At 38.9% G+C, this 26962-nt stretch overlaps 1 protein-coding gene and 1 long non-coding RNA gene across 7 annotated transcripts; one reads left to right on the plus strand and one right to left on the minus strand.

The window, feature by feature from the left end:
- Positions 1–13: 13 nt before the first annotated feature.
- Positions 14–26218, plus strand: NT5C3A (5'-nucleotidase, cytosolic IIIA). Of its 6 annotated transcripts, none has more exons than XM_081165213.1 (10): positions 14–143; positions 13396–13502; positions 18084–18182; positions 19125–19194; positions 19920–19966; positions 20809–20894; positions 22357–22446; positions 23163–23325; positions 23908–24108; positions 25835–26218. In XM_081165213.1, exons 2-10 carry the CDS (start codon positions 13401–13403, stop codon positions 25934–25936), a joined length of 960 nt encoding a protein of 319 aa, XP_081021339.1. In that variant the 5' UTR covers positions 14–143; positions 13396–13400; the 3' UTR covers positions 25937–26218. The 6 variants fall into 6 exon arrangements, with proteins under 6 accessions (XP_081021339.1, XP_081021340.1, XP_081021341.1 ...); XM_081165215.1 differs by having other exon boundaries at positions 33–354; XM_081165216.1 differs by having other exon boundaries at positions 69–328.
- LOC308570446 lies at positions 445–3350 on the minus strand. Its single transcript, XR_014001192.1, has 2 exons — positions 1830–3350; positions 445–477 (listed from the first exon to the last, which is right to left on the minus strand). It is a non-coding gene; the product is annotated as an uncharacterized lncRNA (long non-coding RNA).
- Positions 26219–26962: the final 744 nt, after the last annotated feature.

The raw sequence follows: 26962 nt of genomic DNA on the forward strand, positions 1-26962 counted from the left end.
GCTCATCTCGGCGGTTGGCGGTGGCGCATGCGCGCTCGCCCGTTCTCGCCGCCGACGGAGAGGGAGTGAGAGGAAGGCGACCGGCTGAGAGGAAGACCGGCGTGAGGCTGTGCGGGGCTCTTGCCCGCCTCCGCGACCTGAACGTAAGGCTTCTTCTCCCTCTGGGTTTCCCCCTCACCCCGCGAGGCCGGAGCGTGGCGAGAGGTTTCCGCCGCCATGGACAAGAGCGCCGTGGCCAGGATGGGAGCGGTGGCCAGCGCCAGCGTGTGCGCCCTGGTCGGCGGGGTGGTCCTGGCCCAGTACATCTTCACCATAAAGAAGAAGACGGGCAGGAAGACCAAGATTATAGAGATGGTAGGAGCGCGCTGCCGAGGCGCTGTTTACTCGGGAGTAAAGCCCCGCTGCCATCGCAGCGCTTCGAGCGGTTGCTTTTGGGTCCCCCCCCCCCTTCTCGCGGTCAAGCGGTGTATAAGTTTTCTGAAATAAACAAATAATTGGTCTCCCGTCAAACTCAATTCAGGGACACTTGCTTCTGGACTGACCATGCTTAGGCGTCAGTTTATTTGGTTAGCTGCTGGCCACGTGGAAATTAGTGGAGCTTCTTGGGCCTTATTATTATTATTAACATTATTTATTAAATGTGCATACCGCCCTTCACCCGAAGATTTCAGGGTGGTTCACAACAGAGAAATACAAAATGAGAATTCAGAATATGTAGTAAAACCAAAACAAACCAATATCCCCCCCCCCCCGTTTAAAAAGCCATAGAATGATAATGGTTCAAAAGTATCTGGATATAACCTTTACAAGCATTTATTTGGAAGTAAGTTCCATGATCAGAGTTGGAGTTGCTTGTGAGCGAGTGTGCATAGGATCTGGCCGTAATCTTGTACTCACTTTGTTAGGGAATAAGGTTTATTGAAGCTGGCAAGGCTCGCTTCTAAGCAAAGTTGGTGCAGCCCAGCACTGTGCATGAATAATTCAAATGTACTCCTTAGTGAATGTTCATGAATTGCAGTCTCCGCCTAATGTGGATTGCCCTGGGGTGTCTGTATGCACATAAGACTTTCTAAATATCCCATATGGAATTTGAGGGCAAAGCATGTGCTTCCTTCACCCTGGTTTAATTCATCCACAGTTAATTAATTCTGTCCTTCAGGTTCATGACTGTGGAAAGCTCCACCTGTAAATTTGTATTGAAAGGATTGGCAGGTGGGGGACCCATGACTTTTGTTAATACTCTAAAATAATCCAAAAGACATACATTTGCACACTTGATCGGAGCTGATATTTCTTTGAAGATTTGTGATGAGGAAGAAAAGAAAGACAGTTGTTACAACCAAACTGCAGTTTAAAACCTACACTGGTTATGACGTCTTATAATAATAATAATAATAATAATAATAATTTTTTATTTATACCCCGCCCTCCCCAGCCAAGGCCGGGCTCAGAGCGGCTTACAAGCAATAATAAAAACAAGATGAGTGATCTTAATACAGTGGTACCTCGGGTTACAAACACCTCGGGTTATAGACTCCGCTAACCCGGAAGTAGTACATCGGGTTAAGAACTTTGCCCCAGAATGAGATCACAAATTGCATGGCTGTGGCATGGCGGCAGCGGGAAGCCCCATTGGCTAAAGTGGTACCTCAAGTTAAGAATGGTTTCAGGTTAGGAACAGACCTCCGGAACGAATTAATTTCGTAACCAGAGATACCACTGTATATCATTTAATCACAGTGCAAGTTGAAGGAGGACAGAAGGGAGAAGTAAATTGGCCCAGTAACCCCAGGGATTGCTCAGTGATGAGAAGTAACTGCGTGTCAAACCTTTGTAGCCAAAATGGCACCATTCTTGCAGAAGGAGATATCAGCAGGCTCAGGGCAACCGGAGAGAAAAAAAAGGGGGGGGAGAGAGAGACAGCTGTATGAGAGCATCAGTGCCTGCATGTAGGTCCAAACTGCTAGCCAACTTGGGGGGGGGGTGTCAGAAACCAGGGGTCATGAGGAATAGAGTAGGTTTTCCTGGAAGAAAGCATGGCAGGTTGCCTGGAACGCTGAACAGCAACAGCACTCCACACTGCCAAATTTTACTGCATGTCCTTTTTGTATTCTCCAAATTCTACATTTATAGGGTCCTCCTTGTTCTGTAATCTTCCCCCCAGATGTGAGCAGCCAATTTATGAGTGCCATCAAAGCTCCCAAACTTTCAGAGGGGTCTTGATGAGTCCATGACTCCTAATATAGGAGGACTGAGATTCTTCTCATTGTTGAGCTCCCTTTCTTCCTCCCTCAGTACCCATTTCTTTCTTGGCTCGCCTCTGCGTTACATCCCAGAAAGTGTTCCCTGTCAGTTGCTGCTGTATGTCCTACACTGAGGCATTGCTTCATTTTCTAAATAGCTTTTCTTTCCAAATCTATGCTATTCCTTTTGCTCCCCCCCCCCTCCGTTACTGCTCTCCTGCAGAAAGGAAAAGCACCCACCCACCACTGAGAGACTCCAAGGAGATGTGGTTTAAGCTGTATCAAGCCTCTAACAAGACCTAACGCAGCCCACCTCTGACAATATCACAAGATCCACAATTGTAGCCAAAATATAATGTGTGCATTCTATTCCTTGATGTTGTTAGATAAGTATGCTGTTACCAGTTTGATTCTAATTGCAGAGGTTGAAACATCCACAGCATAGATTATAGCTTTTATGGGGTCTCCTTATTTATTTGTTCTATTTGCTCTGTGCCTCCTTGGTTTCATTATTATGCAAGCATCATAATACAGTGGTACCTCAGGTTACAAACACTTCAGGTTACGAACTCCACTAACCCGGAAGTAGTTGCTCCAGGTTGCGAACTTTGCCCCAGGATGAGAATGGAAATCGCACGCCAGCAGCATGGCAGCAGCAGGAGGCCCCATTAGCGAAAGCGCACCTCAGGTTAAGAACGGTTTCAGGTTAAGAATGGACCTCCGGAACAAATTAAGTTCATAACCCGAGGTACCACTGTACTCTGTTTGGTAGTAAATTTAGGAATACCCTCAGCCTTCTTCTGTGCTTGAATTGTGTATGTACTACTTAGTTTCTAAAGAGGCAAATTTCTACAGTGGTCAGAAATGGAATAATCAATAATGTATATATTGCATTAGCTTATCTGTGTGTGCTGCTGAAGCTTGTTTGCTTTCCCATATTAGTAGACTAGTTCCTATAGAAACAGTGATGTCATGACGGAACACAAAGAATATGCTGGCATAGGCTTGGAACAAAGGCATAATGTTAGAAAAAGAACATACGACTTTCCTTAAAGGAATCACAATTGTGCACTGTTTCCTTAAACTTCACAATTCTTCGGGAAGTCAGTAAGTAGTAACACTGCTATTTCCAGGTTGATGAAATGAGGAATAACAGTAGGAAGACATACAACTTAGTAGTATTCATGATTATTTTAGTGGGCCTTACTTCTAACTGTGACTCAGTTCAGACACCATGCCAAAGTGTTAAACATGATTTTGATCCCACAGTATAGTTTAAGATTTCAGTAAAGGTAAGGGACCCCTGGACGGTTAAGTCCAGTCAAAGACAACTATGGGATTGTGGTGCTCATCTCGCTTTCAGGCAAAGGGAACCGGCGTTTGTCCACAGACAGCTTTCTGGGTCATGTGGCCAGCATGACTAAACCACTTCTGGAGCAACAGAACACCATGACTGAAACCAGAGTGTTTCAAACATACATTCAAATTGTGATTTGTAACTGTTTTCGTTTTCTGTCTGTTGGCACACCGAGTCTGGGTGCCCTGACCCCTGATGGTGTAGCAACATCTGTAACTTTGTTTTGTCAATTCTGATGCCTCATTAGGCCATATATAAGTTTCTTAACCTTTCTCCATGTTTGAACAGCACACTAAAACATAGTTTAGTGTAATGTGAAAGAGCTAGGGTGAGTGTTGGTTCATATGTCCCTCTCAGACAATCAGAAGGAGAACTTCAGAAGTTTTTACTTAACCATGATTTGTCATATGTAATCTGGACCAACAAACCTTCATTTATGTAAACTTTTGTTTGTTTAAAACAAGTCAACTTTAACCATATTTCAACATAATCCACAGTTTACAGTTTGGCTGAAACTCTAAATTGTGACTAATGAGAAAGAGAAGTAAAGCTTTTGAATTCCTCATGGCAGCCCTGAAACGAGAAGGGGAAGCATAAATAACAAAAGAAGTGTGGTTTAGGCGGTGGAAGTCTTTTAAGATATTTTAATTAAATTTTTGTTTTATAATGTATGTAAGTGTAATTCTGGAATTACTGTTTTTGGAAAACAGCATTTTCCTTTTTCCCCCTTTCCTTTCCTTTTTTCATTTTTTCTTATCTTTTATCCTTTTTCACAGTATATGTTTGGCAAATATGTAAATAATTGTGTTTTTGCAGATATATCTGGAAATTTGATTGTATTATTCAATAAAGTTGTATTTTAAAAACAATTTTAAAAAGAGAGAGAAGGGGAATCATATAAGCCCACACCTCAACTAGGTTCATTGACAACATGCTTAAACCAGGGGTAGGAGACATTTTTCAGCCTGAGAACCACATTTTGTAATGGACAACCTTCCAGGGTAGTTTGCCAGTATGGGTGGGGGCCATAGGCAAAATGTGAGTAAGGTAATTGACGCTTTGTATGGTACGCTGCATTCATGCCACACAAGTCAGCTGTTTCTACACACACACACCTACATCCTGGTAAGCAAGAGGAATTATTGAAGGTCAAGGATACATTCAAGCTATGCAGAACACCCATGAAGGGTGTGAAGTGGGGTCAGGTAGGGGTATGGCCTGGGGTGAGTCCTGGGGTCATTTGGCCCCAATTCCAGAGGTTTCCTACTCCTGCAGTAAACCTTTGTTTAGCATAATATCCAGACATAACCATTGTTTGGTGTGATTAGGATTATATTTGTTTAAAAAGCTGAACAAGGGTTTGGAAGAAGTAAATGCTGCCATATTATGAAACCAGAATGGGATAATTTTTGTTAGTGCTGAAGGACTTTCGTGCCTAGAGATTGTGACTGCAGACTGTTGTGATAAACAAGCACAGCTCTGTTATTCTGTGGACTGAACACCATTGCCTCAAATTCTGTTTATTTTAAATGGAGAAAAAGCAAGAATCAAATCAGGCCAATCGCATAGGTTTCAAACTATATATACTTATGCAAGTATATGGGCACGGCATTCATTAATATTTATAAAGGGCCTATATCTGTTATACTAATGACAAGTTAGGAAGCAAACAAAACAATAAAACAACAATGAACAGTAGCATTAATATAATAATTAATATTTAAACTCAGCCCTTCTGCAGCGGAGGTGCAGATGAGATCACAAAGGCTCGCTACAGTCAGCAAAACCATTTCATTCAGTTTCAGCTGAACATTAATAATTGTTTCTTTCTGTGGAAAACTATGGCTTAAAGTTACCAAACAGAGGATAATATCAAAATGTATAAACCCACTGAAATCCATACTAACTTAGGAAAACAGTTAAATAATAGAATTACAGCATTTCAACAATTTAACAAAATATCAGCATAACACCGTTGAAATGAATACTTTTGGATTTGTTAAACATAAAACCAGATAAGTTAACAAACTGCAGATAAATGAGGAGGGCTGGTCTGTTTGCTTTTATGAAGTTTAGGGAGTGTTTTCTGACCTGTTTTGGCCTCTTGGTGCAAGGAGGCTTCTCTGCAGTTCCCTCCCTATCCAGAGTTAAGTGATAGTGCACAGGCTAAATTCCTCAGGTTTCTAGTTTCAGACTCAATGCATGCTTAAACAAGAAATATATTTCCTAAAGAATACTGAGCCTAGCTTTATAGATCAGTACTTGAAGTCTACCTGTAAGCAAATGAGCAACCAGTGCAGTTGACTGAGCACATGCACTCCCTATATTCATTCCTTGGCAAAAAATGAGCAGCAGAATTCTGAGTTGGCTGAATTTGCAAGGAAGGAAGTCTTTATAATAACTTTATAATAGCCCATGTTCACAATACTGTATGCCAAGTGACAGGGAACCTTCATAGAATCATAAAATGGTAGAGTTGGAAGGGACCTCAAGGGCAGTCTAGTCCAACTCCCTGCAATACAGGAATCTCAACAAAAGCATCTATGACAAATGGCCATTCAACCTCTGCTTAAAAACTGCTCTTACTGTCAGAAAGTTCTTCCTGGTGGAGGCGACAGCACCGCTGCTGCCAGGCCCGCACGCCTCTTTCCCCAGCTTGGGCTGGCAGCGGCTTCACCATGCATAACTGCTCTGCATGCCACGGCCAGCCCGAGCTGGGGGGAAAGGCACACAGGCCTGGCAGCGATGCTGGTGACGGGCTGGCAGCGGAGGAAGGACCACAGCTCCTACCTGATCTTCGCTCCAGACCTCGCAGTCGCTTCAGGACTTCTGCTTCCAGGGCACTGCACCCTCCCGAGCATGCACATGCCCCCCAATCAATCAATCAAACCAATTAAAAATAACTCCCCCAACCCAGACATTTCATATAAAATGTAAAAATCCGCCCAAATGGGCATGTTCGCCCCCCGAAAAAAAGAGAAAATGTCCGGGAACACCTGGGCATATGGCAACCCTAATATAGCTGGCTATTCATTATTTCTTTGCTTAATCTTTCTGCTCTTTGGAGTTTTAACCCAAATAATGTTCTGTTGGACGTTTTTCCGATTAGCATAGGAAAAGGAAAGCCTGGACATATCAGATTTGTTTGTTCTTTTCTTAAATAAGTACAAGGTCCACTTATGGTTCTTTGTGCAGGATTTAACTTACCACCATTAAAGGAAGAATTGGACCTATGGTGTGTGTTTTTTTAGAAACAGAATTTAACCCAGTAAATTTTTAACTTCGTGCTAGTTTTGAAATAATACAGGTTCTGTAAACTCAGTCCTAAATATGTATGACCAGAAGCAAGGCCGTTAAATTCAGTGAAACTTCATTTCTGGTAAGAAATGTAGGAGTGCAGCTTTAGAAAGCCTTGGAATAAAATTGCTGTAGGAGGCCTAATGGCACCCTTTGCCCTGTCCTAGTTTCTCTGTAAACTGATTCTTCCTAGCATCTTGATAGTTATCACAAATGTGCTGACTAATAGTTGCAATTTGAGTCACAAGTGAGAAAGGTCATTTTGTTGGATGAATGTAGATCCTAGTATCCCAGCACTTATTCCCATGTTTGCTGACTTCTGCAGCTGTACAGTTATTTGCAGTGTTAGTGGAGCTATGGGCATGAAAAACTCACTAGTTATGTTTAACTTCTGTTTTGAAATGTTTTTGTGTTTAATTTGTCCTGAAGCTGTTACACAGAACTGATATCTTTAAAAGAAATATAGCTTTTATGTTCATTTTTCTTGATTCATAGCAGTTCAGTGTTATCCCAAAGAAATTATGCAAAAAAATATAATATGAAAACTAGATGGGATAAGCAAATTGTGTGAATGTTTACTTACACACACACACACACACACACACACACACGATAATTCTGTCCAAACATTTCACTTCAGTTATTCTTGGAATAATATACTCTAGGCATATAATTGGATTTTGTTTGTTTTGATCTAGGGTTGTTTTGGGTTGATATCAAGCAGTAGTTTAACTCAGTGTACACATATTGAAATAATGAGCAATTAAGCATAGGGTTGTTTATGGTCCAGAACATAGTTAAGCCTTACAAAGTATCCTTACTCCTGTAATAATTTGTGCTTTTCGTGTTCTTGTGGTTGCTGTCCAAGGTAGAGCGTGTGCTTAGAGAGTCTTCATATTTTCTTCTCCAAGTTGTTACCAAATAACTAGGATAAATTGGATAGTGCCATCAGAACTGTGATGGAGTCAATGTTTTTATCTGCTTATTTCCAGTCTAGTTTTGCAGATTTTAAAATGTGTGTGTGCATGCTTGTGCACATACATCCTTGGGCTTGTTGTTGCAGGCATCGTATAAGAGCAGGTGGGTAGCTGTAAAAGGTAAAGGTGAGGTAAAGGACCCCAGGATGGTTAAGTCCAGTCAAAGGCAACTATGGGGTTGCAGCGTTCATCGCTTTCAGGCCAAGGAAGCCAGCTTTTGTCCACAGACAGCTTTCTGGGTCATGTGGCCAGCATGACTAAACCGCTTCTGGCACAACAGAACACCGTGACAGAAAACAGAGCGCACAGAAATGCCATTTACCTTCCCACCACAGCGGTACCTGTTTATCTACTTGCACTGGTGTGCTTTCAAACTGCTAGGTTGGCAGGAGGGTAGCTGTAGAAATGCCTACACTCACCAGGAAGAGGAGGTGAGAAGCAATGGTAACAGCAGGACAGCAATAAACACGAAAAAGAGTTTCCCCCCCTTTGTTCCATGCTACCACAGTTTCTTGACTTCCTTTTCCTGGGCCAGGTAGAAGGGCCTTTCTATGAAAGCCTGCATGGAATACTAAGGGGAGAAATCATATAGTTAAAATAAAACATTCTATAGCTGTTAAAACCCACTTCATCAAATCTAAGCAAATCAGGAGTTTTGAGTTCCTCTGAATAGCCATGGTTAAATACAGTTATTCTTCAGTGTCCTTCTTTTGATTTATTATCTTATTCATTAGCTGTTCTACCTTGTTAATTTCATTCTTTATTCAATAACTTATGATAAAGTGAGATCATTCCACATAGCTGGTGTCTTTCTTGCCTCTAGTGTGCCAGAGTATTGGTTGTCATGGTTATTATCTATAGGTTCTGTCCTTACATTCACTCAGTGTACCAAGATACTAGTTCCAAACATTTTTTCTGTACTGAAAAGGGGTTAGCTAAAGTTCACTCACTTATGCTAGTTAAAAAATTGATTTAGACAAAAAAATAAAAGGACAATTTTCTCCTTTGTTACTACATAAGTCAGCTTTACACAGAATGCTTTAGGTTTAACCCCAACAAGTGCTGACTGTGTGTGCATTGGACAAGCCAGTCAAGCAAAAGTGGTGAGTTCCCCTCTTCAGGTCCTCCCCCAAACCAGAGGATTTAGGGTTGTGTTGTTGATTTGTACTCTGGTCATGTGGTGCTGCTTTTGAATGTCATTTCAAATCACAATAAAAATATATATCCATGATAAAGTGAGAGCTGTTGATGTATTTCAGCTTTGTCAGTACCAATATGGACTAGAGGGCCAGGGAAGGGTTGTTACTGACACCTCCTTCACTAGGGACAAGTTTGTATGTGAGCTGGGTTTGAGTGTTTGTATTTGGTGTTGGGCCAGAGAGACATATAAGAATTCTGTTGGTGGTCTAGTAACCCCACTGCCCGTCAGTTTCCTTTCCTGGACAGGATGAGCTGATCTCAGACATTGTGTTGGGAAACCCCCAGGACATTTCACTTACACCTGGGCCACCTTAGGGTGATCTGCTTGGAACTTCATGGCTGCTGTGACAATCATAGGGCTCTTTCAATGTCTCTTGCCCAACACGTATTGTCGGACACACTCCTGACCTAGTATTTTTGACTGAGTAGCAGGTTTGATGTCTGAAATGGTAGGGGTTCTATAAACCTGTCATTACAACTAGACCAATTCCTCAGAAATTTGGATTGACAATAGCTCCCCCCCCCCCTCTGCAGAGGTGATAGACCATTAAGTTGGTCTGCCACCATATATTTATGGAATATGATGGATTCCTGGACATTTTGGGATTTTCCTTTTGACATGGCTGCTGGTCTCACAATGGTATGGTGAGATGGAAAAGGCTGTTGACATCATCTCTCTCAAGCAGCCTCCCCTACCTAGCTAACATCGTGGTTTAATAGAGGACTGTGGGCAATAAAAAAACAGAATGGTAGCTACAACACAGGTGATAAAAGTCTCATAGCAACTATTTCTGGAGACATGGAAGAGGATGTTATCAGGCAGCAAAACAATCTTCCCAGCCTTTTAATCCTTGAGCAGCTGTTCAATAGAAGGTTTTTGGTTTTTTTAGTGCTGATGGAGCTATTGTATCTAGTTTCTGGGGAGGATCTGCTGGAACCTTTGAAGGCCTGCTACAAAACATTTGCTAGGCACTTTGAGAATAAAATTGCTCATATTTATTCTGACTTAGACACTGTCCTTAATGCAGTTGTAGAAGTGACCAGAGCACCATCTGGTCCAGTTTTATAGGATCTATTTCCATTGTTGCAGGCTTAGGATATAGACAAGGTGTTTGGAGAAAGGTGCCTATCTTGGCTTCTTGTTTCGAGCCAAAGAGGATTGCCTAGGTGGGCCCACAAGGTTACAAATAATTCAGTGAGAGAGGTGCTGTGATGAAGCCTGAAGTGCAACAGGGTAGAAGATACTGAAGATGCCTGGGCAAAGCAGAAAGCCAAACTCTTAATACTACACCAGATCTGGTCAAGTCAGTGGCATTATATTGCTTGCCCCTTCAGGTGCTGATGCTTGCACACCAAGGTTCATTTGCTGTGCTTAAGGAGGGGTTTCCAGCCTGAGTACAGTGCCAGATAGGTCACCATGAGGTTTCTGGTTGAAGCCTTGACAAAAATTTTGATTTAGCTTTCCATATATATTGCATCATAGTAAATATTATTCTGCAGATTTGTGGATCTGTATGGTTCTGAAATTATTTGATATATAGTAGAGGCAGAGTCTTTGCTAAAGTCTCACAACCTAGTTTAAAGCAGTTTTAATAGTGGTCAGCTTTAGTAAAAATTACTTCAAAATAACAACAACAGACTTTCAAATAAGGGGTGTGAAGCGTTGCTGTAGGTTTTTCCAGTAACTTTGCCTTGCTGTGGAAAATGTTCAAATGGAAACTCCTAGTATTTATTATCTCTTACTGGCCATATATTATCTCTTATTGGCCAAGAAACAGTAACTTCTTAAGCATTTTAACCTTTACCCTCAATCTACCCTGACCTCAGTTTCTTAAGTATTCACTTTTCCCTATTCAGTGTGTGGCATTAAGTAATTTTTTTTTCCATCACAGTATTATTAGTATGTTGTACTGATACAATTGTAAACTCCATTAGAAGAAGAAGAAGAAGAGTTTGGATTTGATATCCTGCCTTTCCCTCCCCTTCAGGAGTCTCAAAGCGGCTAACATTCTCCTTTCCCTTCCTCCCCCACAACAAACACTCTGTGAGGTGAGTGGGGCTGAGAGACTTCAAAGAAGTGTGACTGGCCCAAGGTCACCCAGCAGCTGCATGTGGAGGAGCAGAGACCTGTTCAGCTTTGTGTCATGTGGTTTTATCATTCCTTGCAGCTGACACAGCCTTAATTTGACACTCTTGAAAAACTTTAATAAGTGTTACTTTAAGGAAGCTAATATATACACAATGTTAGACATCTTACAGGCTATATATGGATGTATGTTAAAACCTTGCCATGAGCAAGCTGCATTCTTTTCAGAATAACCTCTGTGCCATGTTTCAACTAAAGTATTCCTACAGATAAATTATAAAACCAGTATACTTCTCAAGTATTCCTTTTGTCAGGGACATCCCTGATTTGATCCTTATGTCTCTGCCTCTCATTATTCTTGGAACAGACAGTTGAACAGCTGTAGACTTTAATATTGAAAAAGACACTGGCTTTGTAGAATGTATTTCTTCATTTTGTTCTTGATAGAAAATCTGATTCCACACTTTGGAGAAATTTTCCTCCTTCATTGTGGCAGAAATACTAATAATAGTATATGGGCAAATCCCCATACAAAAATAATTTAACTGTATTTGAGAATAAATATTCTATTTAAATTAGATAACAATTAAAATAATTTGGTCATCTTTAATTCAGTTAACAAGTTGTACATATTCAATATTGCCTTTAAAAACAGTAGAAAAATCACAGGATATAGTGACGATGAATACAGAACAATAGGTTGACATGGTGCTTCTCAATTTACCGTTATAACATACTTGATTACAGAGGTGTACCTCTGCTGCTTTTATGAAAAAGGCATAATTAACACCCCTATTCAAACTTCACATCATGAGGAACAGTTTTTACATATTTTATGCTGCTGACCACACAATTAAAAATGAACTAATTCCTATTTAGTTTTAGTAGGTGGAGGGCACAGTCAGGATCCCAGGCCATGTAGGAAATATTTGACATAATACAGGAACTTTACACTGCTGCTGTCAAAACTCAAGACTGCCTTTTTATTTTTTATAATATAAAATATTTACAATGAGGAGGTGGTCCTCTAATGCCAATGGTTTTCAACCCTGGGTCCCCAAGCAATGTTGGACCACAACTCATGTCATCTCTGACCACTGGCTAAACTGCTTGGGAATGAGAGCAGTTGTAATCCAACAACATCTGGAGACCCAACATCTGGAGAACATTGTCCTAACCCTAGAAATGTTCCCATTTGTTTTGTATCTGTCGAAAGCCAATTAGGCCTTCTTCTGTCTTCCATATGCAAACCAATCAACCTTATTGACTTCTGCCTCATGACTCTAATTAAAACATTTAGAAGTACGTATCATAATTTACCTCATCTGTGAATGCTCTGAGTGACATAGGCATCATAAGACAGAAATATTGTTTACTCCAGTAAGTCTCAGCAGCATGTTGATAATACATCACTCGAATTCTTCAAAATAATAAAATAGGATTTGCTTTCCACATAAGCACTTTGCTCTTGTTACAGCAGTCCTAATTTGCCTGCTGATCAGTCAGAACTGCCTGATGGTTGAGGTTCTGGGGTTCTGTTGTTGCTTTCCCATCTGATCATCTGTAAATCTGGCAGGCTGGATTGTTATGCCGTGCCTTCCTAACGTACGTCACAGGGCTCGGGTTTTTTGCTCAGGGATTAGTCAGGCTGCTTTTGGAAACGCCCTCAGCTGTACCTTGTGCTGCTATATTAGTGTTTACTTAACTGGAAGAATTTTCTTTTGGCGGCTGCAGCTGCCTCAGCAAGCTCCTCCGGTAAGTTGTAAACAGAGCTTTGGCTTTTGAGCCAGTATTGCCAGCTTTGTGCAGGTTTATCTTATTTTGATAGTTTGCTGCAAATTCTAAACATCATGCAATTCAATACTGTCCATGTTTACTGAGAAGTGTGTTTAGCAGGGCTTACTCCCTGGTATATATGCATAAAATTGTCATTTTAGATTGTAATCCTCTGCATGCTTACCTTGAAGTAATCTCCATTGTACACAGTGCAACTTGCTTCTCAGTAAACATGCTCAGGATTGCTCTGTTAGCATTTTTAACTATGAATAGAACAAATGCATGGATTTGTGGGTTGACCCAGACTGTTGAAATCTGTTTATAGATCAGAATGTATATGAATAAATCTGGAATTATCCAGATTAATCTCTGTGTATACTTTGTTTATACACACAATACTGACCGTTGAATAATGTGGCAGACCATTTCTTAAGCGGTTTGCTTGGTTTTTGTTGGCAGCCTGTATGCAAGCCCTGCATCTCTGGAGTCTGCTTGTCACCTGTGCTGTTGCAGTAGGAAAGCATCAAGAACAGAAGAAGCAAGATTGCCCTAAACTCAGCACACAGGTACTCCCCCTTTAAAAAAAAGGAAAACTCCTGACAACTCTGTTGTCCAAAAGTAACCACAGACCAGACTTCAACACTTATTTTTCATTTTGTAAGTGTTGCAGATCCAAAGTTCAAAATGACTTCAAGTCTAGAGAGTTTTCTAGCATCAAAAAATGTTCTGAGTAAGACTCTTAACTGTAGCAAGCATCCTTTACTGATATGATTTTTTACGTGTTGCTTCATCTATATACATCAAGACCTTCTAGATTTATTAAGCTTAGTTTGCATGCAACCACTTTGTTATTCTTGGGTGTGAAGTGCATTTCCATCCATTGCATCATGCCATCAGTTGAAAAGAATCTAGTTGTAGCAAAATGTGTGTGTCTGTTAGTGTATCAGTAGCATGCAGGCAGCAGACGTTTATAACATATTTGTGTATGGTTTAGTTCAAGAATGAGATAAATGACACTATCAGGTATGCTTCTTAAACAGCTAAAGCTCTGTGCTTTTAATGTGCTGTAGTAATTGTCATTAAAAGTTTTGTCTACTAAACCTGGGAGAGAGCGGATAGTTCTTTCTCATTTAACTGACTATTACCATCACTGCAAAAAAACCTTTAATTTCTTACCTTAATAAGTTATTTTTCTTAAGTAGACAACACAAATAATAACATATACCCCTATAACTCCCATAATCTGCAAGTATTTTAGCCAGTGGTCCAGGTTGATGTGGGTTGTAGAGTCTGACAACATCTGCATACTCAGGGTTGAAGAATACAGTGTCTGGATTACAAAGCTGTTCAAAGCTTGGAATACTAGTTTTTTTAAAAAAACATAGTCTGATCCCAAACATTTATATTTGAAACCAAGACCCATCCCAATTTTTTCTGAGGTTACTGTCTTGTAACCTGATCCTATTCCCAGCCAGGGCATCATGTGGCAGATGAGTGATCAAAAACTATCCAGCCCTATCACACTTTCTATTATAAGCAAGGGGAGAATGTGTTGCTGCCTTTAGCTGCAAAATTCTCACTTTGGTTGCTGAGGTCCACTGTCCCCTACACTATAGGCGTGCAGCAGTTCTGCCCTGAGGAACTCATTGCTTATAGGGGACTCCCCTCCTCTTATTATGTACCACTAAAGGTAGTGAGAAAAGCTCCCAGCAGTCTATATAGCTGGGGACACAATCCAGTCCCATTCTTTGCAACACAAAGGCAGCACAGAACTCCAAAATTACAGCACAAATTTTTGAAACTGCATAGATCTTAATTTGTTGCCATATTTATATTAACCATGCCTCAGGCCATAAATGCAACTAATTGTTACTTTTCATAATTAATCCTTACCACATTTCCTAAGCTGTGTGTAGTTTGTATGTAGAATGTTTTAATTCGTATCTTTTAGAAGGAAAAAGGCAATAAAGCTCTTCCTGATAAGAAGTTCTACCAAAACTGAAATAGTTAATGTAGAATAGAAATTAAGTTAGCTTGTTTTTTCAGAAGGTTGTAAAGTAGCTCTTTACTTTAAATAAACACTGATAAACAGACTTGGCAATGCTGTGGGAACTTTATATACCAGTAGAGTAGGCTTACATGGCTATCTGTTTATAAATACACTGATCTGTTGTTTGCCGTTCTTAGGAGTCTTGTTTCAAGGTGTTTCCAAAACAGTGTAATGAATAACTGTAGCTGACAATATTTTAAACTTAGATAATTGTATTTAATATTATATTTGCAACTACTGTTCTTCAACATGCATAGTATTTTATGGGTATACAATTTTAGCACCATGTAATTAGCACTGAAAGACATGGCCCCCGTCACTCTTGGAACAGATGGACAAATCCATTCCTATCAGCAGCCAGGTATGAATGTTTGCTTTGTTGAAAGAGATATCTGAGCTAAGTATCTGAAATATTTCTGAATGAGAAGTTTATCTTAAACATTAAATCACATAATTCAGAATGTATTATCTGTTCTTAGCAAAACAAACTGTGCTGTTCTAATACACACTTACTTGGGATGAGCATAGGATTGCTTTTTTAATCAGTTAAGGGCAGTTTTAGGAAAATAAAATTCTTTAAAATTGGGATGCACAGAGATCAGTGATATGAAGACATAAGCAATTTACTGTCCAGATAACCTTATTCTTACTAGCCTTTCTGGGCCCTACTATCTGCAATCTTTAACTAGCGGTTCTATGTGTCCTGTATAACTGTAGTTAAGCAGAGGGCTGCAAGTACCTCAAGTAATTATTAACAAAGCAGAACTTTGTTAATGACAGCATTCTTGTGGTACTACTAAATCTTATGTTAGCACTTTGTGGCAGACCATATTGGCTTAATGTTGCACTGAAAGAAACCTTAAATTTGCTTAGACTTCTTCAAAGTTGACACAAAGTTGATTGAGTATAAAGAACTTTTCTACTTTCAGCGGACAATAAGTATATATGAGTGCCTAATAAATTACTTAGTAATTTTCCTCAGAGTTTGTTCACCTAAGTATGCTCTATATTGTCAGAAATATAGAAAAATGTAGTGGAAGCAATGAAATAGGGCAGAAGCTTAGTTCATTAAAATTGCAGGTTAAAACCATAAGGTCCATCTTCTGCATTTTCTTTTAAAACTAATTTCTCCCACCGAAAGATCAAGTACTTTCGATCCTAAATCTTGCATTGGGACTTAGTGTTATTTCTCCTTTGTACTTACAACTCAGCTATACAGCTGCAAATAAAACATTTTAAGTGTGTTGTAAAGTGCATTATACAAATGTGACACTAGATGGCGATGGTGAGCTAATGGCAAATTCAGTATATTTTTCAAAACGCTTTTAACAAAAGCATTTTCACAATGTTTTTATATGTGTGTAAATTCCACCTTAGCTTCCCAAGCCTTCCAGTTTATACCATGTTTGTGCAGCTTCTTATATCAGTACTATCTTCCTTAGGTGATTTTCATAATGCAGTATTCATAAATAAACTAGTCTTTATGGATTATTTTTCTGGCAAACAATTTTATTTTTCCTTAATAAACAAAAATTAGAAAATAACTAAGTAAATTTGCATGATGTTTACATGAAGCACCATCCCACTGTTAACACTGTATCTGTGTCATCATTTTTTAAAATTAGGATCAATTAAATATTGATATATGCATATTCCAGTTTGGGTTCCCACTGGTATATGCTATTAAGGTTAAAAAATAATAGGGCTTGTTGTCTCTGTTACTGAGCAATAGCTTATCAACCAGATAAGTAGATTTTAGCTTATTGTGACAAAACAGACAACTCACTTGTGACCCTACTAGAGGATTTTCAACAAATACAGATTCCGTCCCCTTTAAGATTTATATACCACTTGATTGTAATAAAGCCTCAAAGCAATAAAACAATAACATTATCAGCGAAAAGCAGTTAGAGCAAGTATTTAGAACATTAAAAAAATGAAAACAGCTAAAATCAGATTAAAATGCATGATAGCTTCCACATGTCTGGCTAGCCTTGGCTAAACAAAAATGTTTTCAGCAGACACCGAAAAAGTGCAGTGAGGGCACCCAATGTCAACTATAGAGGGGCAAAGTTTTGTGTCCAGTAGCTTCTGTGTCGGATTTTACTTCTGTATGTAGCTTAGCAAGAATGGCATGCCTCAACCAAGATACCTTCATAGCTATGTCAGCAACACACATACTGTCATAAGTATACACATATTTAAAACTGAGTCATTAAGCAAATGGATTCCATTCTTTGAGAGACAGGAAGCTTGTCATCCTTCCTGAAAGGATGTTGCCATGATGTAATTGTACTGTTCCAGCTCTTATCTCTTGGTAGTAGTTCTTCCCTAGCTATGTTGATTACATTGGACAAGAGAATGTTTGGTTGCTTTGTCCAGTGAAAATAATGTGGTTTGACCAAAACATATCCCCCAGGTGAGTTGCTGCTTTGGGGGTGATCTGCAAAGCCTACTTGCTTCTTCTGGTCTTTCCCATGTTATGCACAAGAGTCGTGCCTATAAGCTTTAGGCTTTGAATTATGCAAATCATTACCGTCTGCAGTCTGCACTACCTATATTGACTCTGTGACTTCTTCCAAATGTGCTACATGGTCTGTCAGGGACTCTATAGATCACTGTGGATGCTGTGTGGCCTATGGGGATCAGAATCCTAGGGTAGGAGCGAATATGAGGACTTGTGTTTATATTCATGTTAGATCGGAGTTGAAACTTGATATAACTTCTTTCTTGCCAATGCATGCAATTATGCTTTCGAAGCATCTTCCAAAACTATGATAAAGCTTTGAGGCCTGCCACTATACAACACATTTATTCAGCCTGTATCTAACAACATGGTAACAGCAGTAGTGACTTTGTGCTTCATATCCTCACCAGTTGCAAAGTGCTTATAATTACAGTCGAAAGTAAAGAGTTTTGTGAATAAATGTAAAGATGTTTTGATAAAGATTTGTATGAATGTTGACTAAGCGCACTCATCATTTTCCCTTTCTAAAGAAATGGTAGTGTATTTTATCCTATAAGCCTGAAATCCACAGAACTTGTGAAATGCTCTATTTTATAAATTTAATATCTACCCCTTGTTCACGTTTTCTAGATGCCAGAATTTCAGAAGAAAACGGTCCATATCAGGGACCCAGAAAGGGTGGAAGAAATTATCTGTGGTCTCATCAAAGGAGGAGCTGCGAAACTTCAGGTGAAGACTAAAACACATTTGTAGAAATTAACCATCATGCAACTGTTGTTTAGCAAAGTCAAAATCACTATATATGTACAGACATTTACTAGATCCATAGAGTTGTGGGATTTATTTAAATATTCTTAGTAACACACACATCACAACTCAGGTGTATAATTGCATCATTTTTAGTAATCCCTTTTTGATTAATAATGTTGATGCACTGATATTGACTACATTTGCTTGAATTTTAGGGGTGATCCTAGACTTGTACGCTTCCCCTCCACCCCTTTTAATGATGATGATGATGATGATGATAATAATAATAATAATAATAATAATAATAATAATAATAATAATAATAGATTTATACTCTGCCTGTCCTGACTGGTTTTCCCCAGCCACTCTGGGCGGCTCCTAACCGAATATTAAAAACACAATACAGCGTTAAACATTAAAAACTTCCCTAAACAGGGCTGTCTTCAGATGTCTTTTAAAAATAAGATGCTGGGAGGCACCACTACCGAGAAGGCCCTCTGCGTTCAGCATGACCATGAAGAGGAGGATGGAATATTTTGCCTCTGGTTTAGACTAACTGCAGCTTCGTATTACATCTGAACCCTAAATTGTGTTTAATCTAAAAAATGGTTTACTAAAATAATCCACCTTCGCAACTCATGATTTGAAGTTTGCTTGTTTTTTAAACCATAGTTAAAACTAACCTCAGTTTATCCTGGTGCTGATATTGTGCTAAGCTGTGGTTAGTCAAACATGGCAGCAAAAAGTTCCAAATTCCTTCTTGCAAACTTTCCAGAGGAGCACGGGAACACACACTTTTCCTCATACTTCTACACTATGAGCCATTCAATGTATATTTTTTAAACTTTGTCCCTCGCTCAAATTCTAGGCATTTAACATTTGTGCTTGTGATTTATAATTTGTTTCATCTGCCTTTTACAGATAATTACAGACTTTGATATGACACTGAGTAGATTTTCCCACAATGGCAAAAGATGTCCAACATGTCACAGTAAGTACTATTTATTGTTTATGAGTAAGTACTATAAATAGTAAGTACTATTTATTGTTTATGAGATAGGCTGCAAACATCTATCTCCTCACCCAGTAGAAAGCTCCATTGAACTCATTGAAATTTCTGAATAGGCTTCTCTAGAATTTATGGATTGTATCCAATGCTCTGGGTGCGGTGCTTCCATTTCCTCTTCCGAAATCTACTCCAGAGGACTCCCCATCCCTCTGAAATAAATTTTGAAGACCCTCATGGGGCTAGAGGGAAAACAAAGGAAGAGGAAGTCTATTGCAGGTAGGGAAGTTCATTGCAGCAATGGAGCTGGAGCATTAGATACGGTCTGTTGTATATTTAAGTAGATACTAGAATTATAATACTAGGTGATAATCAGTATTTGATCCTAAGAAGTCCCCTCTCAATTCAGTAACCTTAGTAATGTTTTTCTTCCCTTGCAATTTATTACACCTCGTTCATGAAAACTCTGTGTATGCATATTATGCAAATATGGGGTGGAAGATCCTCCTTTAATGAAATAAGTTAATGATTTTCAAAAAGAGATGCTTTGATGTCTGTAGCTCTTTTTAACACACTGATTTTAATAATTGCTTTATAACTTCTAAAACAAATAGCATTGTTAGTTTTTTTTAACAGGTTAAAACTATTGCACTGATTTAGGGCAAGCTAGAATCTTGCACTGTTCTAATAACATTCTGTACATCTTTCAGACATCATTGACAACTGCAAACTTATAACAGAGGAATGTCGCAAAAAGGTAATCCTAAAAATTACTTATTTGCCCCTTGTTGTGGCCACTTACAGTACAACACTTGTAAAGGATTACTCCACTCAAGCTTAATGTCAAATTATTTCATGAGTGTGCTCTGTTGGCCCCACTTTTTTCTCTTTACTCAAAGTGTGTTACACTTATCTCCCAAGTGAAAATAACATTTTCTGCATCTGATGGTGGACTTCAGTACACAACGGTTTATGCCACAGTGAATTCCAAACCCTTGGTATGTTGCACAGAATGCAGTGGTGGTTTTCTTCCACTCATCCCAAAGCAGTTCCACTGGTCTTCACCCATGATGTGATCCTGCATCACCGCTCTGGCACAGAACTCTGTTTTGCCTGCCAAAAGTACAGGTGGGTGGAAGTACCACCGATGGGATGACTCAAGCTCTTTCTTGTTTGAGACTTTCAGCAGAAAAACACAACGAGAATCCCAAGATCCACTGGATTCCAAACTGGCCCTTGATGGCATTGGGTCCAATCAATATGCCAACTTTTATTTCTTATTGTTGCTTTGTTAATTGGTTTTTGAGCCATAAAGCAAAAGTCCTTAACTGAAATAGATTTTTAATGTGGAGGGTGAATATTTCCTGATCTTTTTACTGAAAAGCTTTAGCACTAGGGCGGCAGCAGCAGCAGCAACAGCAGCAGCAATCCTCCATTGTGCAGGGCATCCAAAACCAGGAAATTATTCTTATACACATGTTAACAGGAAATATACAAGGATTAAAGTAGCAAATTTGTTTAGATTATTTGATCAAAGCACAAAAGTTGTCATCATGGAGTACAACATATGCAGAATGTTTGAACTTTTCTTTTTTTCAGTTGTACCAGTTGAAAGAAATGTATTATGCTATTGAAATTGATCCAAGTCTTACAGTTGAAGAGAAGTATCCTTACATGGTTGAGTGGTAAGTTTTCTGTAATGGTTAATATTATAGCAAACTTTTACATCTTAATTGTTAGATTGACTTGATTACTGAAGCACACTTCCATATTTTACACTCAAAATTTAAAATGAATTCCAAAATATAAAATGAATATAAAATGAATTCCAAAACAATATTGCATGAGTAAACATTCATTGTTTTGGTAAAACAATAGCAGCCAATTAGAGTGTACCATTATGTACAAAAGGCATAATCTAGTAGTTAGATTTCTTTCAAAAGGGTTGCTCGAGTTATCTTTTGCCATGGAGTTTCCAACACCCTTCTTTCTGATAGCAGTTGTCAAAATTAAAGGCATAAAAATCTTCCAGTGCTGTTCAAGAATTTGTGATCAGGAAAAGGGGAAATAGTGTGCAGCTTAAATGGCTCTTTAGATATGTGATTAGGAACTTCTGGCACAAAGGCCATGTGTGGCCTTCTGTGTAGTCCCATGCAATAATTCAGTTTAGACCTGTTAAAGGAGGAGAAAAATTGAAAAAGCTGAAATAGATGGATGAACATTGGGGGGAGAGAGTGGGAATTCATGCAGTTGCTTTTAATGTAGTTAATTGTTTAGTAGTCAATTGAAGTAGCATTAGGGAAGCTCTCTAAAACACTTTATTTTATGCATTTTGTTGGTTTTGATACCATTTGATACAGTACTATTTCAGTGTCCTTGAAGCTGGTTATATGATTGTTAATATCTGATTGCATATGTTTATCATATATGACTAAGATTATATAGTCTAACCACTTGATAGTGATTGATATGTTTTAATGATTGATTCTATAGAGAATTGAAAATGTTGCAATGTCCTTATCAAAATAAATTATTTGGATTTCTGTGTTATGTTTTCAAATGAGTTAGCATATACAGTGGTACCTTGGTTCTCGAACATAATCCATTCCGGAAGTCCGTTCGACTTCCGAAACATTTGGAAAGCAAGGTGTGGCTTCCGATTGGCACAGGCACCCCAGAAACAATAGTCGACAGCCGTATCTTACTTCCGGGATTTCGGCATTCAGGAGCCGAAATGTTCGAGTACCAAGGCATTCGAGAACCAAGGTTCCACTGTAAACTGTTGTTATAATGATATACTGATATATTGATTTGCATTTTTTGCTGTGATGTTGTAACCTGCTTTGTGGGCATTTATGTGAAGAAAAAAGCATGGAAATTAAATAATAAAAATTAAATACTTCACACCTAGGATTTTAGGATATTATGCTACAGATTTCACTTTATTACATTAAAGATTGGGCTGGCACATTGTTTGTTTTGCTTTGGCTATTTTATCAAAATATCTGTAGTGCCTGTGGTTCTCAGAATTCCAAAAGTGCCTAAAAAAGTCAGCAACCCCAACTTGAAACATTCCTTTTCCAGTAAGAGAGTGTGAATTTTTACCCTACATGAACACGAATAACATGTTTTTGGTGTTTATTTTAGGTACAACAAATCACATGCTTTGCTTATTGAACAAGGATTACAAAAGCACAAACTTGCTGAAATTGTGAGGGAGTCTGATGTTATGCTGAAGTAAGTAAGAACCTAGTATTCCGTTTCTCTAGTTTTGTAAATGTGGCATAATATTAGATTTTAGGAAGGGGTTTCTTCATTGGGGAATATAGAAATGGAAAGCTGTTACATGCCCATATGTGCTCTCCAATTTAAAAAAAACCAGATTGGATTAGCAGGCTAGTGTCTCCCCTTCCTTGCACTACTTAAGCAGAATGCTTGAGTTCCTCTCTTCTCTATCCATACATCTATTAGGTTAAAGTACAAGGATCTGACATGCAACCTTTACTTATCTTCATGCCCTCTAGCCTGAGGAATAGGAAAGTAGATGTTGCACAAGCTAGTTAATTTTTTAAAAATTCCCTATCTTGTCATTTTTACAGATAAGGTGCAGCAGGAATTCCTGCTACACCCTTGCTTTTTGAGAAGCAAACTGTTTTACGTTTGCAAAGCAGAATGACCTGAAGGACATGTTGCTCAAAAGAGAACAGATATTTGTTAAAGCATTTTCTTAATATTTTTATTGATTTTAATGCAAAACGTCATCTTCGATCAAATGTTTTAGATTTTGAAACCATAGATAAATAAACTTTCCATTAAAGAAAAAAAAATGCAGCAGCATCTTGCCTATTTCATAGATATTTTAGGGGGAGGATATGTTAAATTTCTATTTTTGCAATAAAAAATGTAATATCAGGCTTTAGTTCCTTTTCTAAAAAACAAATCTGCTTTTACAGAGAAGGGTATGAGAATTTCTTTGATAAACTCCATGAACATAATATCCCCGTATTCATATTTTCTGCTGGAATTGGAGACATCTTAGAAGAAGTCATTCATCAAGCAGGTGTCTACCACCCCAATGTCAAAGTAGTTTCCAACTTCATGGATTTTGATGAGAATGTAGGTATAAACATATCAAATGCATACTGTTAATTCATTGCAACACATCCTGTACTACTAAGGAAGTAGATTCCGACTCGAGCATTAAAATGGGCATTTCCCATATTAAAGCCAATCATTAGGTCTGGTCCAGAAGCTTCAGTTGGAGCAGAATGCATCAGCCAAACTGCTGATGGGGTCACATGACCAACCGTGTAACACCATTGGCTGCTTATATACCACTGAGCCAGGGTCAAAGTATTACCGGTAATTTTCAAGTATTTATTAAAAAATGTATTGGGTGTACAAAGTAGATTGGTTAGAATCAATTAAGTAACTTAAGTCTGTTGAGTTCAGTGTGTCTACTCTGGATATTAGACTAAATATTAGACTAGATTCAAAGTGGGAGAGGGCACAAGGTTTCCTAGAGTGAATGAATGAGTTTCCTTTGAATAAAGCATTATTCTCACTATGATAAGCATAATATAATTGAAGTTGGTTGAAAGAATAAAGCCTTTTGGAAACATTCTAAAGAGACAGGGAAGGGACACTTGTTAATTTGCTAAGACCATTCTTAGAACTAACTATTGTCATGTTTAACAGGGCGTATTAAAAGGATTTAAAGGGGAACTGATTCATGTTTACAACAAACATGATGGCGCCTTGAAAAATACAGTGTACTTCAAACAATTAAAGGACAACAGCAACATCATATTGCTTGGAGATTCTCAAGGAGATTTAACTATGGCAGATGGAGTGGCAAATGTTGAGCATATTCTTAAGATTGGGTATCTCAACGATAAGGTAAGTCTTTGTCTCTTTGAATAAGCATAAGGTCCATAATATTAGATTATATGGTCATGTATACCTTCTTCTAGTGGGACATGGGTGGCGCTGTGGGTTAAACCACAGAGCCTAGGGCTTGCTGATCAGAAGGTTGGCGGTTCGAATCCCCGCAATGGGGTGAGCTCCCGTTGCTCAGTCTCTGCTCCTGCCAACCTAGCAGTTCGAAAGCACATCAAAGTGCAAGTAGATAAATAGGTACCCCTCCGGCGGGAAGGTAAACGGCATATGTCTGCACTGCTCTGGTTGGCCAGAAGCGGCTTAGTCATGATGGCCACATAGCCCGGAAGCTGTATGCCAGCTCCCTCGGCCACTAAAGCGAGATGAGCGCCGCAACCCTAGAGTCATCCGCAACTGGACCTAATGGTCAGGGGTCCCTTTACCTTTACACCATTTTCTAACACAGAATGTGTTCAAGGGTAGAAGCTTAATACAGTCAAACCTCGGATGTAGAACATAATCCGTTCCAGAACACCTATAGACTTCTGAAACGTCCAACAACCTGGCGCAGCTTCCGATTGGTTGCAAGAGCTTCTTGCACTCAAGTGGAAGCCATGTTGAACAGTCAGGTTCCGAAAAACATTCGAAACCCGGAGAATAGGTTAGGGCTGTTAAATGTACTGCTTCCTGCTACAAAAGATCCTAAAGCAATTTACAGCAAAAGTAAAACTAAATAATAAAATTACATAAGCATACTTAAAACATAGTCAAGCATCCAATCATTGGTCCTTTTCAAATACCCAAGAAACAAGAATGTATTTGCCTGACACCAAGACAGAGACAACGTTGGTTTGGAGTGGGCCTTCCTAGTGACAGCATTCCCAATGTAGTATTCAAGGTCATTGTTTGTCTTATATAATATCATAGAGGTCAAATCTGACAACAGAATGAAATGTGCAGCAGCTGAAAGAAAGGTTTTATGGAATGATTTGTTTGAACCTGTCCATTAGTACCCCATAATACAGAACAAAAAAATTATTTGTACAGGCTACTTATTAACATGCGTCCAAAAGACACATGATTGCGCATAGCGCTGAACCCAGAAGTGACTGAAAACTTCACTAAACACTAAACGTCACTAAACATCGCTAAACACATCACTAAAAGGGCAGAACAGGGGCAAGGTGTGCTTATATGTGCTCCACTGATGCACTTGGGCGGGAACAGAAATAGTCGTTGATATATATTGATCAATCCTGATACTTATTTTTACTTATCTACTCATCAGAGATCCTTATTAACTCATAACCTAGCCTAAGTTCAGCAGCCACATCTCATACCTCAATGACTCCTGGTATGGTTGCAATATAAAATCCACAGATTGCATTGTATTTAAGTAAGGTTGTGTTTGTTTGTTTTTTACAAAATATAGCAGTGCTTCAGCCTGACTTACATATGTGCTAAATAGCTTTTGTGTGCAGTATGTATTCAGGGTAGCAAATTATATTTTGCTTCTCAAAATTATGGGAAAAGGGTTGAATCCTTTGTACTTTAAAGGCCTTTCCAGAGTTCTGAAATCTGGTTGCAAACATCTTTGAATACACCACCTACATTACATAGTGAAAGGAAAAAAACAGGTTTCAACCACTTTCCTTTTAAAATGGTGTTGACTTGGCAAATTGTAATGTGTTTCTTGATGTTTGGCTTTTTCTGACATTTGGGTTTTTCTTTGCGTTCTAAAACCTAGGTTGAAGAATTGTTGGAGAAATATATGGACTGCTATGATATTGTGTTGGTGAAAGATGACTCTTTAGATGTGGCCAACTCAATCTTACAAAAGATTCTGTAAAGAGCATCATTGGAGTTTGGTTGTTTTCCTCCTGATGAAGGCAGTTGGACAAATCAGCATGCCTGTGCTATCTTAGAATATCAGTCTTGATGCTGTTTTGTATGGGAGTCACTTTATTTGTAAAGTAATATACTGTATCCATGATCTTCTGGACGCTCACCCCCTTCCCCCATCACTTTTAATGGAACCCCTTATTTATTCTAATGGATAGGTTGTATGGATAACTGGAAAAGAGTTCCTTCAGTTTATATTCATGCACAATAAAGGGATGTTTTCAGAATATGTGAGACTGTTGTAGAAAATGCACGAGAAGCATGGTGAATAAGCACATGTGCAGGTAATTGACTTGATTACAGTTCATAAGTTGCACCTTTTGAGTTTAAGGGGTTTAATATTGCTGATATTTGTATAGTCTTCAAAAAGAGACTTTGTGCCAGAGCACAGATAAGAAAGCCTGCTATTGACTACTCTCTTTGGTACACAGGAGTGAAGACTAAACACTGCAGTCTTTAAAATCATGCTGGCTATAAAAATAATGCTGAAGCAGATCTTGACTGATTTATAGTAAGATTTGTGTCTGTCCTATGTTTTGGCCCTGAACAGTTCTAAAGACACTTTTTCTACTTTACCAAATAGCAATACACAGAAAACACTATTTTCAGTAGCACTGCCATGTTTATTTCCAAGCTAGGTGTAAAGGATATAATTTCAGTGTTACCTTAGTGAAGTGTGCGATGAGATATACAGTAACTGTTTAAAAATGAATACCACGGTAGTTCTATTTCTGCCATAGTATGTCTCATGTAACTATTTGTGAAAATGTTAAGTGTTTCGAAATGAAAGTTTCTTTCGCAGCTGTGATCCACATTTCTGTCCAGCAGGAGGCAGATAAAGGCTGGTTTGAGGCTAAAATGGGAAGCAGGAGAGGATGTAGAGTTGGCCCGTTCTGGTCCACTATCCAACACAAGCTGGGATCTTTTCTCCTTCAAATGGTTCTCAGAATAAAGGGTTTGTGCTTCCTAGTTT

Source organism: Podarcis bocagei, assembly GCF_964188305.1.
Source record: "Podarcis bocagei genome assembly, chromosome: 12".
NCBI lineage: Eukaryota > Metazoa > Chordata > Lepidosauria > Squamata > Lacertidae > Podarcis > Podarcis bocagei.

Bases quoted from the DNA above. Each gene is read 5' to 3' on its own strand.
- NT5C3A (XM_081165216.1), top strand. From the start codon at position 217: ATGGACAAGAGCGCCGTGGCCAGGATGGGAGCGGTGGCCAGCGCCAGC. The intron at 19,195-19,919 runs GTAAGTACTATT...TACATCTTTCAG, and splicing joins AAGATGTCCAACATGTCACA to ACATCATTGACAACTGCAAA. The intron at 24,109-25,834 runs GTAAGTCTTTGT...TCTAAAACCTAG, and splicing joins TTGGGTATCTCAACGATAAG to GTTGAAGAATTGTTGGAGAA.